Genomic DNA, 18,067 nt, shown 5'->3' on the forward strand with positions numbered 1-18,067 from the left:
AAGTTTTTAGGATCTTTCTTTTTATACAGTTCTTTAAAGGAAATATTAGATACTGTACTTGTCTAGTATCCACTTCTCATGCATCGAAAAAGGAAAGCTTCTTTATCCTATGAAGAACCACTCCATAATAGTCTTTTAGAGCATCATCACTAATAATGGAAGTAAAAGTCTATCCAGATTTTCACATAAAGCTGTTGAATGGTACAGCAAAAGAGAGTAACATAGAAACTGAAAAAATAATGCATTTTTAAAGTTGAGACAACACCGAATTAACTTATGTCTAGTCATTTGCAGCAAAAATTATCTTCTCATTAAGGGCATGAGTAATTCAGTGGGAACAAGCATGTCCTTGTTGCACATGGTCTAGGAGACAAGTGGACAAAATATCTGTTTTTTCAAAAACTGCTTGAAATCTTCCAACGCTACATTATTTCACATCCCTCAAATTTTACAAATCCGTTATGGAAACATAGGCCAGTTTGTGAATCCATCCTAAAGCGGCTGGAAGCATTGATGCATGAGCTAACAGCTCTGGAGGCAGTGTGCAAATACATATTATCATGGATTATCACTGAAATAATCCAAAACACAAATTTTTGTCATATGCTTATAAAGTAGCTCTAAATTTTGCATTAGGGTTGAAGGTTCAATATTTCATTTGTTGTTCTTCCAAAGCAAGGTAAAAACAAATGTAGGAATAACTGCCATATGTTTGAGGCCAGATGTTATATTGTTTGGTCAGTCTTAATTGTTCCTAGTTTAAGTCCAGTTTGAGAGCAAATTAGCAGTAGCTATAACACTGTTCTTGTTGCTTCTGATTAGCTGGGATTGAATGGAATTATGTATTAGCTCCAAATATCGTTGTGGCTTGGTAAGTCTCACTGTTTTACAATTTTAACCTTCTCTGCATAACACTAATAGAGTACTGAGAGATTAAATTATGGTAGAAAGGCAATATTTGTTGAAAGCAAAATATCAAAATACTGTACTGGCATCCACTGACCTCAAGAAACCACTATCTTATCTTAAACTCTGTTTGCTTGTGTGCTTTAAGACAAGATTTCTCTTGAAAGCCTTTAAAAATACGGTATTTTGTGACATTCTTTTTACTTTAGCTTTTTTGCTTTTATAATACACCCTCAGATCTTGATTTTTCCCCGGGAGCAGAAGAGATAAAAATTGACTTTCAAAGGTTGGGATTCTCACCTAATAATAGGAGCTATAAACACATCTAAATATTTCAAGGCTTTAAAAAACTGTAAGAGTTAGCAACATTGCTGTAAACTAAGCATTTAAGAATAAATAAGCTACACACTTGGTTGCTACAAATTGGTGTAACAGTCTACAATGAACTAGGTTAAATTGAAACAGCTTTCATTTTTGTTTTTTCTGAAAAAAAGTTGGTGAGAAAGTGTGCTTTGCACTTTACTCCTGTTGATAAGAACTTCATCCAAGGTACCTTCATCTATCATCCTGAACAAACAACACTCATTACCACATTGTGCAGCAATATCCACACATGGTGTAGGTGATTACTACAGATGCTGAAACCCACAAAGCCTACTGCAATGTAATTCATTTAAAAAAGCAGTAAATTCACCTTGGTGCCCCTTGAATGGTGAAGGCCTTGTCTGCATGCTGATCCCCCAGCTTCGTCATCACTTCATACAGTTTGTGACATAGCTGTGAGAACAAAACGCCTGAGTTTACGTGAATGACTACAGTCATGATTAAAAACACAGGTGATAAATCTGTTCTGATAACTGATAACCTGGTAGTATATAATCTGATGACTTTACAATGTAAATCCTTCCAAAAATTCTCAGTGCTGTGCACAGCAAAAGCCTAAATAGAAACCTAGCAAAATCCATAGAATCAAAGATAATAGCAGTTCTTCAAAAGCATAGGCTGTTTTTCAGAGAATAAGTTCATAAGTGTGACTGACTGCTACGTGACATCTGATGAAGGAGGTCACGTGAAATTTAGAGCAACATGGGTAGCCAAGAAGATTCACGTTTTCCCCATCAAAAACCTAATCCCAATTTACACAGGACTTCAGAAGAGCTAGTTTTCAAAAAAAATGTTGGTTCCAATTCCAAGTAGTTACTACAGATAATACACTACCACTTAGCCAGGCACATTCAAGGGATTCTCACTGAAATTACCTGATTTGCCTAATGGTCACAGATACAATGCTGCATTGCTGACCATATATATAGCAGACTTGAAGGGAATGCTTGACATGTTTTTCTCATACTGATTAAAGCAAAGAGGTGCTTAGAAATTTGACATGGTAAAAATACTGAACGCAACAATAAACCAGCAAAGTAGAAAGTGAATTTAGTGCTACAAGTGATAATTCACTGTAATCCAAAATTGTAGGGGCTGCTCTTCCCTTAGGGAGAGAACTAATATGGCACGTAGAAATAAAGACAAAGGTTATACTACAAATCTGGACCTATGGCAAATTTTCATGTGTGTCTCTGCTAAATTTTTACTACAAGACATCTGTCTGCTGTCATGCATATCATAATTCATTACACATGTGAGTCATTTTTACTCACTAAAGCTATTTCCTTGTGAAACTTGGCTTCAAGGCTGGATACATTTTTGAAGGTGTTCACGTAGAAGCCAATTCGTCTATAAAGGATAGCACAAAGAAAGGAAAAAGAAAATAAAAGATATGGGTGGGAGGCCCACAAAGGCAAATGAATTAACTGTTTTGCAGACTACAAGCAACATTCTTGACTATTACTCTCAGTACAGTAAATAATTGGATGAAATGTCAAAATTTCAGACTAGTTTGTTCATGATTATTTCTGTTCACGTTGAGAAACATCATATTTCACACCAAACAGTAAACCAATTGAGATTACTCCACACTGCGGGACCTTCAGGTTATTTTAGAGAAGGGAAGAGTGGAAAAGGATGGCCACAAGTGCAGTACGAGCACACGGGAGGCAAGGTGCTCTGGGCAGCCCATCTCCCACCAGACAGCACACAACCATTTCCTGAAAGTAGAGAGGTACCACTCCAGCACTGCCAGCGCCTGTGGCCTAGATGCTATTGCAGCACCAAGGTGATGCAGTTACTTCTGGGGTCAGCTTTAATGTGTACAGCTCAGTATAGCCCAGGAGTGGGTGTCCCATGCTCAGCCCTCCTTAAAGAAATCAGCCCTGAAACACATGCACATGTGTGAAAGAGAAAATAATTTAATATGGATTAAACATTTTTGCACATTCAGTCAAAATCCTCTCCTTTCAGAAACAGAAGGTGTTTTCTTAGGTTTTGTATTATTCTTTTGCCTATTTAAAATTTTCATGTGTGATTTCTCCAATTTTTATTAAAAAAAATCATCTCTGGAATAAAAATAAGCCTGAAAAATGTCGACTCAATAGTTTATTTTCTTCCTGAAGAATTGTAATAACTAAAATAAAGGACTCTGAAAGCAACTGGTTTCTAAATTATGCCTATTGCTCAAATTAAATTTCACCATCTCTCTGAGACTAGTTAGTGGACAACACACATATTGAAATAAAAGGGTCCTTACTCTAAATCGTTCATATGCAGTTTTACTTTTAGTAGGCCCACAAAAAAAATATCTTTAAGTGCTAAGAAGATTTTCAACTGAAATAGGCAGAAACATAGCAGGAAAACACTCTGATGATGTGAAATTTAACAGGATTTCACTTAAAAGGCATAGAAGACAAAGGATACTTCAGTGACTCATAACACATTTCCACTCCAGATTGTCAACTGTTAAAGAACACAGCACAGTAATGAGATGCTTCTCTTTCTACTGATTTTGTTCTCCCATTCATATTGTCTGAACTTTCTGAATAAACACAATTCAAGACTAAACATCTTGAATGAATGATCTATGCCATCAAATCCTTCTACATCATAAATATAATCAGTGCAAAAGTATGACATGTATTCTGATGTAGTTATAACAAAAAGTGACCTGTAAGTAGACCAAAACCATCACAGACTATTCAGTGCTCTATCATAGTTATTTACTTATAAAACACAGACCTTTTTGCACTGCAGAATTAAGATATGGTAATGAATCTGAAATGATGATGAATCTGAAATGGGAATTCAGTGATACACTGAAAAAAATAAGCACTTACAGTAAGTATATTTTGGAGCACTTGCATACATTTTCCATTTTATTATTTCAAAAAACAATGGATGCAACCTTTAAGAATCCAGTAATCCATTTTCTATCAGCTCATTAAAATCCCTTCATTCCCTTTTCTTATGCCCCATTTAGGCCTTGCAGACAATATCTGTCTAGGCTTACCGTGACCACAGAGATGGTAACTCTTCTTGTAAGTCAGTGTTAAACTCTTCAAACACTTTCTGTGCTTTTTGAAATTCTTCTTCTGCCTAAAAGAAAATGAAAAGCATTACTTCTGCAATGACTACGACATGCCAGAATTGGTTTTTTTGGGTTTTATTTGTTGGTCTTTAAAATTTTTTATTAACAAAGGATGTGACTCAGTCCCATGCCATGGAAGCCAACAAAGGATTTGCTGGCCCCTCAGTTTTATCAAGAGAGAAAGTTAAGGCTCGAACAGGACTCATTGGTAGAAGGCACTGAGTGTGCCCCCCACATGCACTGAAGTATTCAATATATATTTACGCTTCAAGATATTATTTCCATTTCTAAGAGAGCAAAAGGAAGACAAACTTTTGCTCTGTCACTGCACAGAAAAAAAAAGCCACCATCTTTTGCCAGAATGTTTGTTTGTGCTACCTTGGTAATTCTGCCTTCATCTTTTCTTTTTGAGCTCTGCAGGGCTTCTAGATGATGCCTTGCACTGTCGTAGTCCACTAGCTTTCTGCTTCGTTTTGCAATGCGAGTCTGTACAGGGGAGAAATGAAAGTAAGGATTACGAGCACTTTTTTAAAAGCTATTAGACCTACGTTGTCAATTAAATTTTAGACGTACTTTTATTCTCCCTTATCTGCTGCTTGTATCAGAATTATTATCACAGAATACGCCCAGTTGGAGGGATCCACAAGGATCATTGAGTCCAAGTCTTAGCCCTATAGAGGATCATCCCCAAAGTCACACCATGTGCCCAAGTTCCCTGAGCTCCATCAGGCTTGGTGCTGTGACCACTTTCCTGGACAATCTGTTCCAGCACCCAATCACCCTCTGGGTGAAGAACATTTTTCTAATATCCAATGCCCCTTGACACAACTTCTGGCCATTCCCTAAGGTTCCATCACTGGTCATCACAGAGAACAGATCAGTTCCTGCCCCTCCTCTTTCCCTCATGAGGAAGTTGTAGACTGCAATGAGGTCTCCCCTCAGTCTCCTCTTTCTCCAGGCTGAACAGACCAAGTGACCTCAGCTGCTCCTTATGTGGTTTCCCCTCAAGGCCCTTCACCATCTTCCTTGCCCTCCTTTGGACACTCTCTAACAGCTTCATATCTTTCTTATATTGTGGTGCCCAAAACTGCACACAATATTCAAGGTGAGACCACCCCAGTGCAGAGCAGAGCGGGACAATCCCCTCCCTCATCCGGCTGGCAACACTTTGCCTAATGTCCCCCAGGACAGGGTGGGCCCTCTTGGCTGCCAGGGCACTGCTGACTCATATCCGACTGGCCACTGATCAGGATTCCCAGGTCCCTTTCTGTGGCACTGCTTTCCAGCATCTCATTCCCCAGTCTGTCTGTACATCCAGGGTTATCCCATCCCAGGTGCAGAATCCAGTACTTTCCCTTGTTGAACTTCATATGGTTGGTGATTGCCCAGTCCTCTCATTTGCTGAGGTCTCTCTACAGGGCCTCCCTGCCTTCGAGGGATCCAACAGCTCCTCCCAGTTTTGTATCATCTGCAAACTTGCTCAGTATCCCTTCCAGTCCTGCATCCAAGTCATTTATGAAGATGTTGAAGAGCACAGGGCCTAAGATGGAGCCCTGTGGAACCCCACTAGTGACAGGTCACCAGTCTGATGTTACCCCATTCACTATCACCCTCTGTGCTCGACTCATGAGCCAACTGATCATCCACCACGTGATGTGTTTATCCAGCTGTGGGCTGGATATTTTATCCAGAAGGATACTGTGAGAGACAGTATCGACAGCTTTACTGAAATCCAAAAAGATGACATCAATTGGCTTCCCTTGATCATCTAGGTGGGTTACCTTGTCATAGAAAGAAATCAGGTTTGATAAGCAGGACTTTCCTCTCATGAAGCCATGCTGGCTGTAACCATTGTCCTCCAGGTGTTTCTTCAATACCTCCCAGAATCATCTTCTCTATAACATTACGAGGCACTAAAGTGAGACTTACAGACCTGTAGTTTCCAGGGTCCTGTTTCCTGTCCTTTTTGTAAACTGGGACAACACTTGCCAGCTTCTAGTCAAGCTGAGACCTCTCTGGATTCTAAAGACTGCTCAAAAGTTATCAAGAGAGGTTTTGTGATGACATCAGGCAGCTCTTTTAGGATTCTGAGATGAATCCCATCAGGCCCCATAGGGATCCACCTGGAGCAAGAGATCCCACACAATTTTAGGGTCAGTCATTCTTGCAGTCATGGTGCTCCAGCTCAGGGCACTTAGATCCCCTTGGTCTGTCATCCATGTTGAAGACAAAGAAAGTGTTAAACACCTGTGCCTTGTCTCTGTCCCTGTTTGTGAGGTGACCATCTTCATCCTGTAACAGGCCAATGATATTTCTATACTGCCTATTGCCATTAATATATTTGAAAAAAACCTCTTTTCACTGACCCCCACATTTCTGGCCAGCTTCAGCTCCAGTTGAGCTTTGGCCACATGAACTTTCTTCCTGTATCACTTGACCTTGCTACCTTTTTATCTTATTTCCACAAGAAGATTCCTGTTCAGCCAAGCTGGCCTTCTGCCTCACCTGCCTGACTTCCGACATTTGGGAATTGCCTGCTCCTGTGCCCTTAGGAGGTGATGTTTGAAAAGTGACCTGTGCTGACAGACCCCAGCATCTGCAAAAACATTTTCCCAGGGGACCTTACTAATTCCCTGAGCAGCCTGAATCATGCAGGAACATGCAAATGGTAAAAGAGAGAAACTAATCACCTTATTTTAAATAATCAATTTACAGATAGTTTGGAATGGGAGTTTTGTGGGATGCAGGGTTTACAGGCCTTAGAAACTAAGATAATGTTATGTAAGACTTGTCACATTCTCCAGAATAAGTGAACCTGGTAAACTCATGGTAACACAATCTTTTTCCCTTATATATAGTGTGAAAAATTAGCAATTACTGCATTTTTTCTAGAGCTTGAAAAATGCTAAAATGTTATCCCAGAATATTCTGAATGGGAAGAGACCCACAAGGATCATCAAGTCCAACTCTTGAGTGAATGACTCCTACAGGGATTGAACCACAACCTTAGCATGATTAACACCATGCTCTAACCAACTGAGCTAACCTCAGGGTATACTTCTCAGTTTAGTTGTTTTGACACATAACCAAGACAACTAGAGTTCAACATATATATATATATACACTTTGATATAGACTTTACAGAGCTATATATTATATGCAAATTTCACATGCTGAGAGGGCATAAGCACAGTTGGATTAAAAAGCAAGTTTAGGACTGTATATGAGTAATATTAGTATTTTTTAATTAATTAATTTTTCATTAGTCCCTGATGTACATGACAAAGGAGAAGACTGTGTGATACCTACTCAATAATAAACCATCACAAAAAATTTCCAGCTATGTTCATACAGTCATATTCAAATATAAAAGTATCCAACTCTGACCTATAATGATTATTTATCCCCAAACATTTAATTTACAAGTCATTTCCCTGGACTGTACACCAGACAGACGTCTGGAAGAGGCTAGAATCTGCATAACATTCTTTATTGATGTGTATTACAAAATCTTTTGATAACTAATTAAAAGACGGGAACCATGGCTTAGACAAGTGAAAGATACTCGTAGGTGTCATCTAGCCAATAAGAAAAAGGCTGTTTGCCATATAATTTGTCTGGCATTTTAACAGCTGAAGAGCTTAATGTGTCCCTACTGAAGTCAGTGAAAATTATCTCACACTAAAGAAACAGGAGCAGGAAAAAATATAAAAGTTTCCTCTACAAAAGTTAATTTACTTCCAGGTACTAGTGCATGAAAAATATTTTTGTTCACTTGGAAAATCAGCATGGTCTAATATCAGGGATTTACTTACAGAACAACATCTTGTACATTACAGGAGAGAATGATTTTCACTTTCCCCTCTTTCTCATTTTTCTTTGCTTGTAATATCATTTTCTATTTATTTTGCAACTCAACAGTAATTTTAGAAATTGTCTTTATAGAAAATCATTACTCTACTTTGATATCAGGAAATTGTCCTAGATATGTATCCAAGGTTAACAGTGACCCATCCACCAGTTTTTGATGGAAGTCTTCCCAAAGTTCATCACATTTCTGAAAAGGTAGAAAAGAGAAAAATGTACTTAGTAGTTTAATGCTACTTTAAGCCTAGGAGAAATAAAAAATTTAATTGGCAAAGATTAATATTTCTGAAGTTTTAGAATGTTCTTTATGGCAATAAATCAAAGCACACTCATAAGGCGAATGAAAAGGAATATCTTGACATTGAAAATGTAATTCACAAGAAAGTAAGATTTAGCTTAATAATTTGTGTTTTCATTACTTCAAATAGTAACTGCTATGTGAAAATAAGGATATCATGGGTTCAAGGTGTTCCTCAGGGTTTCCTGAGAATCTGAACCTGCCATAGTTCTTGCACCTAAGTATATTTGCTGATCATGAACCTTCCTTACAGAGAAAGGAAGTACAACTAAAAATAGAAGAGGAAATAAAATAAAGGGAAAGGTCTTTCCAGCTCTTACTTTTTGGGCCATTATGGTACATGTGATGAAATGGCTGATGCAGAGACAAGAACTCTACTTCGCACTACTGGAGAACTGGGATGGCAGATACGAAATATCCCAACATCAGCAGGCAAAATAAACAAAATCCACACCCCGCCCAGCGCTATCCGTCCCCCTGCCACCCCCAGGCCCTGAAAGCATAGTGTTTTTCCCCAGTCCCCAGCCCCCTTTGGAGCTCTGGGGTAGTCACCAAGAGAAATACCTCCTAGTTTTCTGGGTTTTAAGAACATATTAATGCAGGTCATGTGACAAGGACTCATTCCTTACTAGAAGCAAATTCTGTTACATACACATAGTGCTTGGGTTCTCAATTAAACAAGTCATTAGCACGTGTGAAACATCCTGATTCTTTGCACATTTCTAAAATCACTCAACATCCTCCTCTGATGGGAGGAAGGCTAAAGGGTGTGAGCACTGCTATGCAGGGCTCTTATCCTCACTGACAAGTCTGGGAAGCTATTCCCTAGTGTTCATTTTATCATAAGCTACTATAGGGTATATTATAAATACTGTGTGATGCCAGTCTTCAGTCCATTTATTTCCTGCTCTAAAGGAGTCCCTAATGAATTATTACAATCTATTAAACATGCTTAAAAGAAACACCTAATTTATTAACACAATATTTAATGAAAGTAGTCTACAGAGCAGCACAACATTAGATCACAGCAAGCAACTGCCAGTTTTATGCATTTGCCTTTGTCTCTTGCTGATACATATTTTGGACAAATAAAAGTAATGAAGGTTTTCTGAAAGTTAATGGAGTCAAACAACATTGCTGAAGGGTCCTTTGAGCCATCATCTTTCCTACCATACACCATAAGGTCAATTATGTGGATCCCTTTTGGAATGATCATTTATATCCTAGACTGAACAGATGCGTAATTCTTTTGTACTCTAGGTTGAGGGATGCATTTGTGCAAATCTGCAATCTGCATTTGTGATTTTGTAGGTAAAAAAAATCAGGAGACTTTGTAATATTGCTCACAAGTCTATTATTAAGAAGACATCTCTAAAATTTATCTTTACACCTAATAGAACTTAAGATCCAAATTATGGTTCTTTCATACGCAACTACAAATTTTTGAGTTTAAAATCTAATAGTCTGCAGATACAGGATGAGGTGCTACAGCAAAATGCAGTATGAGATTTTCCAGCTGTTTAATCTGGAAAAAATATCAATGGTATGGGACCTAAAATTAAACAGTTTGGAAGTTGTGCGCTTTTAAAATCAAAAACATGTCATGCCTTCAGCAGCAGGGAAAGGTAAGAGAAGGCAGCGATAGAGAAGCAAAGCAATCTGTAAGCAGATGTGGTTAGACTGTTCTGTATTCCAGTTTCTTTTTAATTATATTATCAAGGAGGCCTTGCAAACTGAACGCCAGTTGGTTAAAAGCTTCACTGACAACTGTTTCAACTTCCTTGTCACCATCAGCACATTTGCTGACAGACCTCCCCCAGAATTAAGGTCGTTTAAGCAAGCAATTCAGAGCAGCTCAACTCAAATTCCTGCAGTGTTGTCTAAAAAGCCTCTTCTTCTCTAATCACTGGAGGAAGTTACAAAGGTGAAAATGACTAGTGTCCTGCAGCCGAATTTACCCTTTAATTCCACGGTCTTTCCAGAGACAGGTGAGTGTCTCATCAGATATCCTGTTTAGTGCCACTGGCTCAACAGCTGATACACAGCACACAAGGGTAAGAACATTTGATTGTTTTAAACATCCATTTGAATTGAGAATCCAGACTGTAAAATTGCACATAAGATACCTCTGTACAAACTTGTCAATCAGATGCTATCAGGACCAACTCTGCTCACACTGACGTTGACCTCAGTGGGAGTTTATATCAGCTAGTTTGTAAAACAGACACTGCAAGTGCTGCTTCTGGTCAGCAGGAGCTGCATTTCACAAGATCAACAATTTATATGCTGAGAAAACAGAATTTAACATGCAACAAAGAATTCAGGTGAATTTCAGATATACACTTCTCCACAGTTCAGACTAATCCATTTGCAGCTGAACTACCTTTTCCCTCTTTTCATACATCTTACCTCTCCAATCATTTTCACATCTTCACGCCCGTACCAGTCTGGCTCATAAACTTCATGGAGAGACTCTGTAAGCTTCTTTGAGGCATCTTGCATCCCTGCAATTAGACAGAAGGAGGAACATATAACCGCAAACTACAAGAAACAGTTGCTAAATATCTTCATTTCCACCCACATGTACCCACTATTCTATTCCCTCTCCCAAATTTAGAAAAGAGATGCGTGAAGTTGGGGAGAGTGTTGTAATGGACAAGATTTTATCAAGAATCTTTTATGTTCACCTAGTAGCTTTGCAAGTTTGTGGAGCCCCCCAGTGCTTATTTAGGCTTGCAGTGAGGTGGTGCACCACGTGCTAAGCCAAACTGATCAGTCACTTTTGGAGTTCTTGCTATCATAGGTGGAACAAGAACAGGGAGTATTGATGGTTATCACTCTGTAATACACAGAGGAGCTGGCTTAAATATGAAATGGTTTCAATGACATTATGAGAAAGAACCTCAGTCTATCTTCAGTGAGATCCATTTGACCCCAGTTAATATAAAAAAACACCCTCAGCAAAAGCACTGCCTTGCTATTTTCATGGAGCACAATCCATTAGATGTTGAATACGTTTCTAAACCCAGTGAAACCAAACGGCTCTCACCTAACTTGATAAGAATTCAGAATCAGTAATTTTAAAATGACAACTTCTGTTTCAACTTCTTTGCAACATCTGAACAACACTGTTAAATTTTTTATTTAGCGTTAACGTTTTTTAAAAAAACACATTTTTCTATCTAGCCAAAAAGAGTTCCTGAATAAAGGGGAATTAATTCTTTTTGTTCCTTCGGAGATGGCAAATTACAGTAAAATACAAATGATCTTCACATATATTTCCAGGCAGAACTCATTTCAAATCTTTAATGACACTAAAAATTAACTCAAGAGGTAAGACGAAACCAGCACAGTATCACCATGTTTAAAAAGGCTGCCTCTCTCCACTCAGGGTGAACACACAGACCAGGAGAGTTTGCTCATCCCTGCTTGCACTTGATCCTTTATGATACCTGAACTTCTGCCCTTCAGCACTGTGTGATAAACCTGCCATGTACTGTGGCAGGCAGGCTGGCACAGCTGCTGGGTAATCCCTCCTGCAGCTTGCACTCAGCTCGGTCACAGACCAGGCTGGCGCAGAGCACCTTTCCTCTGCACACTTTCCTTTTGAAGTACTTCAGGGCTTAGGTATATATCTGCTTAAGGGAAAAACTAAAAGACACTTAATATCCCATGATTGAGTCATATCAAAATTGCACCAACTTTTACACTTTTTTTCAGTTCTGAGAATCAGATAATCCTTCATTCCACTACATTCCCGTAAAAAACATCAGTCAAATCCAGCTGCAGTGTGAGGCAAGTGGGCATTACAGTACTTGGTTTCTTCAGTCAGAGGCTTCAGTTTGAAATTGCCAGGCCAAGATCAACCATTGCAGTCCTCTCCAACTGCACCTCTACCAGGTTTACTGGAATACCCCAAATGAGTGCAAAGATAAATACCAATCCAACGAATTCCCATTCTTTTTCATGTCTGTGGGCATAAACTTATAATGTCCAATGACATTTTTATCTGGCTTGTTTTCATATATATTTCTTATAAACTGATATGCATTATTCATCACTAAAATTAAGAGGATTAGTGTCTCAGTCATAGACTGCAGGCTGTTTCTGCTGTTTTTAACTGCTATCATTGAGAAAGATAAAATGTTAAAAGCAAGTCATTAAAGTACTAAGAGATGTGAAAAGAATTTTTACTGCAGATGAACAGTTAGAAATTTATACTTAATATCAATTGTTTCATTCAGTTTTGCTTCTTGGTAACTGGATCATTTATTCAATAACTAAAAATGCCAAAATATTTTAATTGCATAGGAAAAATGTTGCCAAATAGCCCAGTTACTGAAGTCTGAGCCTCTTGGATTAAATCACCCTCTTTCTCTGGCAAAGAGTCCCTGTTCCTAGAACACCTAAAAACTTCTAGAGGCCCCCATGTGATAGGGCGTGGCAGTGCAGAGACATTCCCACTAAACATTCTAGGGGTAGTAGAGGGTAGGCAACTCTTTACCATCTTTACAATTCCAATGTACTCAAGCTCCCATTGAGACTGGCCTGGGACAGCATGTTGGCTGTAGAGCCCATATACTGTGGGGTCTCCTCATTCCCCTGCAGCATAATCTAGGCTGAGTCATGGAGAAACTTCCATTTTCCCGATAGGGTGAGGCATTTTGGACTGGCTCTTAATATTACTTATGTGGTTCACCAGGGAAATGACCTATTCTACCCTAGGGGATTATTATAACAATAATTTGTTATTGTTATTAACCCATTAGAGTTTCCACTAGGACAATTCAATCATTTCATAAGTCATAAATAAATTTTGCAGAAAGATGATAAACAGTTGTATTGCTTTTAAGAAATTACATGACTGACTTTAAGATTCATGTGTCTGGAGGATACGTGTAGTTCTGCCAACCACAGACTGACACAACTAGGCAGCAAAACTGCATACAGACTTCCAAAACCTCCCCTCTCCTTCCTGTAAACCAGTTACTACATTAAGCCACCTGAAAGGTATGGTGTTTCTTTTTAATCATGCACGATTCCTTTAAATCTTTTTCACCTTGCCACATGCACAAATGTCCAGATTTATATCTCCCCAACTGCACTGGTACTTGCAAAGAGCTTAGACAAGAGCAGGAGACTGATTAGAGTTTCTATAACAATTGATCCATAAAACCACTGAAGTTACTTACAACTCTCAAAAGCTTAAAAGTAAATCATGAAGTAGAGAACCCAGATACATATTACCAAGGAGACTGGAAAAGACAGAAGACTGAGGCATGAGATGACTAAAGCTACAGGAGACAGTATACAATCTTGTCAGTACAAACAGCAGATGTTTAACTATCATGCAGATGAAATTAAACATCACATAAAAGCCATTCACAAGTTCAACAGCTTTATAACATGGTTCCTCCAAGTCCTTGAATAACCAACAGGAAAGATCAATGTCCAGCTAAGACTAATAAGCACCAATGAACAAAAGAAGGAGTCTGAATACAGCAAAAAAATTTTTAAGAATGTGTGATACTAAACCTCAAATTGTCAAGTATATTAAAATGGACAGTGAAGGCTTAACTGACCATCCCTTGCTTAAATCCACACCTGGAGTACTGTGTCAAGTACTCAGCACAAGAAAGATCTGTTAGAGCAGGTCTAGAGGAGACCACAACGATGCTCAGAGGAATGGAGAACCTCTCCTATGAAGACAGGCTGAGACAGCTGGGGTTGTTCAGTCTGGTGAAAATAAGGCTCTGGGGACACCACACTGTGGCCTGATAGTACTTAAAGGAAGCTTCTGAGAAAGAGGGAAAGCAACTTTTTACACAGGCAGATAGTGATAGGACATAGGGGAATGAATGGTTTGAAAGTAAAAGAGGAGAACTTTAGATTAGGTGTTAGGGAGAAATTCTTTACTCCAGGGGTGGTGAGGCACTGGAACAGGTATCCCAGAGAAGTTGTGGATGCCCTGCTCCTAGAAGTATTCAAGGCCAGGTTGGATGTGGCTTGGAGCAACTTGGTCTACTGGGTGGTATCCCTGCCCATGGCAGGAGATGGGTGATCTATAGGTCCTAGGTGGAACTAGGTGATCGATAAGGTCCCTTCCAACCCAAACCATTCTATGATTCTATGAAATCGTGCCTGGATTTGTACTTCTAACTTCCAATATTGAGTCACTTAAAAGTCATGCAGCAAAATGAAGTTTATTACTGGAGTTCAATTCCTGAAACCCCTTAAAATGAACTGCTTCTCTCATACCTTTAAGAGTATAAGGATGTCAAGTGCATTATTTTCCAGTAAGTCCAATATATGCAATTATATGTTTGTCCTTCTTTCCTGCAAAATGAGCCCCTGATGACAGCACGACTCCAAGGCTCTGATGTCCTTGGTACAAAAATACCACTCCAGTGCCTAAATATGGGGGTTCCCATGCTTTTGTGCATAGACACCCCAAAATCTTCCAATGATAGCAGTCCTTCAAAGAATAGAGATAAAGATATTGTCGCAGCTGCTTCTGTCATCCAAAATCTGGAAAGGTTTTTCACATTGCTTTCACATCAGCTCTGAGGAAGCCCCAGTCAGAGCTGTGTATTATGGTCTACTGTCTCAGGTTGTGCACTCTCTCCACAGCACCAGCGTGTGCCAACATGTGTGCCAAGGATGCCCACTGGTGGTTTGTTGACTTTGAAGAATAACATTTTAAGGTTCTTGCGAGTTGCTTATGGCTAGATCTTTTTAAAGATATGTAGATAATATGGTGTTAGCAAACATTTTTCATTCCTAGTAAAAAAGTGAGTCTGAATTACTTACAGGCTGAACAAGAGAAAGGTGCTGAACAGAAAAGCATGGCTAAAAAGGCAAAACCTGAACAATGAAATATTTTACACAGAGATAAAAACAAAACTTGATGCAAAGAGTAGTCCAATAAAGAGAAAACGAGCAAAAGGACCATGAGTGTAGAACACTAGGAAAAGAAGAGAAAGAGAAAGAAAATTAAACTGAGAGTATTGTTGTCACCTACATGGAAATCAAAGCATCGTGTAAACAGTCACCCTACATGACAGATAAGCCACCCGGCCAACAAACAGCCTCATCATGCTGCTTCTGAGCAACCATCATATAATGTGTGTGGGGAAGACTGAAAAATAAGAGAACAAAATAAGCATTCAGTGGGTCCCAAAAAAGACTGATGTTAAGGTTTCCTCTAAGAACAAAAGACATTGCTCAAATTTGTCTGGTATGGAATTTTCTTTGGCCACTCCATCCAGAAAACAATAGATGGTCAAAGACATTAAGCTACTGCTTTGCTCCCCACTTTACATTTCCCATCAAAAAGCGCTTTCTTACCTGCCTGTGAACAGCTGCTGAAGCCTTACTATGACAGTGATTTTCAGGGATGTTAACACCCATTTGCAACATTTTCCTACTGGACTGGAGTCAGGTTAAAAATACATACACACGTATATATTTATCATATATATATATATTTATCTCGTGAAGCCACTCTCTCTCTCTCAGTCACTGACTCCTATTCCCTTCCCTTAGCACCTCCAGCTCCTCCAGCGAGAGGTGGCATGAGAAAGAGAACACTTTGCATACAGTGTGCAGTGGAGTGTGCTCGATTTACAAACGTCTAGTAGGACTTAAACACTGTTCACTTATCTCTGATATTTCAGCTTTGACTAGTGAACTTCTGCTACTTGGATTTTCAATGTAGTATCAAAAGACATCATATTTGAGTTTTAATCTTAAAAAACATGGATTAAGCTGTCAGAAATATACGAGAAATCCCATCATTGCAGGAAGCATGGTTTTGGAGGAAGATCATCATCCAACTGGTAATACCTGGCAACATTACAGTTGTGGAGATCAAGCAATCCCTTGATTGGGATGCCTTGCATGGGGTATTTAACACTCTAGCATTTGCAAAGACGAATAACAAGAGGTGTAGATTTTGTGAGTGATGAAAATGCGTGCAACATGAGAATCTGAGCACTGCTCCTGCACACAAAGGACAGGCAAGGATGAGCTGTACATGCAAGACTGTACCCACATGAGTTGATACTACAGGTGCAGAATACCTAGCAACAGGCTAAAGAGAATCTTATGTGTATTTGTCTTTGTATAACTTAAACAAGCCTACTTGTCTCAACTTTTAAAAAAAGTTTGCTTTATGAAAGCATGATGTAAAACTTAAAAATCACCTTTAATGGCTGCTAAATATCCTCTCAGTTCTCTCTGGAGTCTGGAACCCTCTGCCTGGAAAAGAAAAAGAAAGGCAAGGAAGTGAAAACACATTTCAGTTATGTTTAATGCCTTGAAACATACATACAGGATGACAAACATAACTACAAAACGCAATTTCAGGAGCTATGTGATAAATAGTGTCCCATGTTGCAAGCATGCACAAATTTGTACAGCAAATGGGGCCTGGCAAAGATGCTATGCATAGTGTACTCTCTAGGCTAGAATTTCTGGGTTTATTTTATCAGTCATCTGCACGGGAAGAATCCCACTTGAAGAAAAACAGGTATATTTTACAGCCAAGGTCCAGTTCAAGTCAGTCTGGCCAATGGCCCAACCTGAAACACAAAGAGAACGGTGCACCTCCACTGGAAACCACTCAAATGAGGCCACTCTAGACTTGCAGAAAATCCATGGTCTTACATAAATCACTTATTATCTTTGCAAACAGTTTACCAAGTACTTTAACATTTTAACATGTTGCAAGTAAATAACTACTAAAACACAATAATTTTAGTTACTTGTTTTGTTTAGTTAGTGCACAGTGCAGTTTACTGTGAAAACTCAAATGTTTCTTTGGTAAATACATCAAAATTGTCTTTCTCTTATATCAATGGCCTTTGAAAAACTCAGAACAGATAATGCACAATGGCTTGTGTTTATCTTTGACTGTATCACAAGTTGAACTTCACAGCTCCTAGGATTTGCAAAGAAACCTGTGCCACACACATACTTTATTACTAAAACGCTGCTGTCCAGGACACTTTCAATAGCCTGAAGATTTTTGAAATGTTCCACATTTACCAGTTACCAATACTTTTCAAACTATTTATTTAAGCAATTGGAAACTACAGGAATTTCAGGTTGCAGTCACATTTTCTCTCTTACAGCTACACCATATAGAAAGATCAGCTGCAAAATATGACTGACTGCTTTGAAGTTTCTCTTGTGTTTTCCACGTGAAAGTCAGAACATGAAGATTGCATCTGAATAGTGTGAGTACTTGAGAAGGCAGAACGTGTAAGCTGTTATAACCCCACTTAAGTCAAAGGGCTTCTAATGTCAGTAAAGGATTTGCCATCAGCGACTGCAATGCTCAGAGCATTCAGACACAGGATCATAAGAAATTCAGGTTGAAAGGGGCTATCTGGCACTTAGAATCCACCTACTTGCAGCCACTTGACAGTCCGAGTTATGGTCCTGAAAAAGACTTGCCTCATCAGTACACACACTGCAATGCAGATAGCATTCACCAAACTCACTTGCTTCTCCCA

The 18,067-nt window shown here is 38.9% G+C and overlaps 1 protein-coding gene across 2 annotated transcripts in view; it reads right to left on the minus strand.

Annotated features, from left to right (window-relative positions):
- The window catches only part of AMPH (amphiphysin), a 123,780-nt gene that overhangs the window by 36,358 nt on the left and 69,355 nt on the right, over positions 1–18,067 (minus strand). For both annotated transcript variants that reach the window (XM_050320083.1, XM_050320075.1), the window contains exons 3-9: positions 16,754–16,808; positions 10,959–11,053; positions 8,346–8,441; positions 4,763–4,870; positions 4,307–4,392; positions 2,565–2,640; positions 1,601–1,683 (exon numbers count right to left, since the gene is read on the minus strand). In XM_050320083.1, the coding sequence (XP_050176040.1) occupies positions 1,601–1,683; positions 2,565–2,640; positions 4,307–4,392; positions 4,763–4,870; positions 8,346–8,441; positions 10,959–11,053; positions 16,754–16,808 (599 nt within the window). The remainder of the gene's footprint in view (positions 1–1,600; positions 1,684–2,564; positions 2,641–4,306; positions 4,393–4,762; positions 4,871–8,345; positions 8,442–10,958; positions 11,054–16,753; positions 16,809–18,067) is intronic.

The sequence above is a fragment of the Myiozetetes cayanensis genome, unplaced genomic scaffold (genome assembly GCF_022539395.1).
Source record: "Myiozetetes cayanensis isolate MyiCay16 unplaced genomic scaffold, myiCay2020 scf1, whole genome shotgun sequence".
In the NCBI taxonomy this organism is placed as follows: domain Eukaryota; kingdom Metazoa; phylum Chordata; class Aves; order Passeriformes; family Tyrannidae; genus Myiozetetes; species Myiozetetes cayanensis.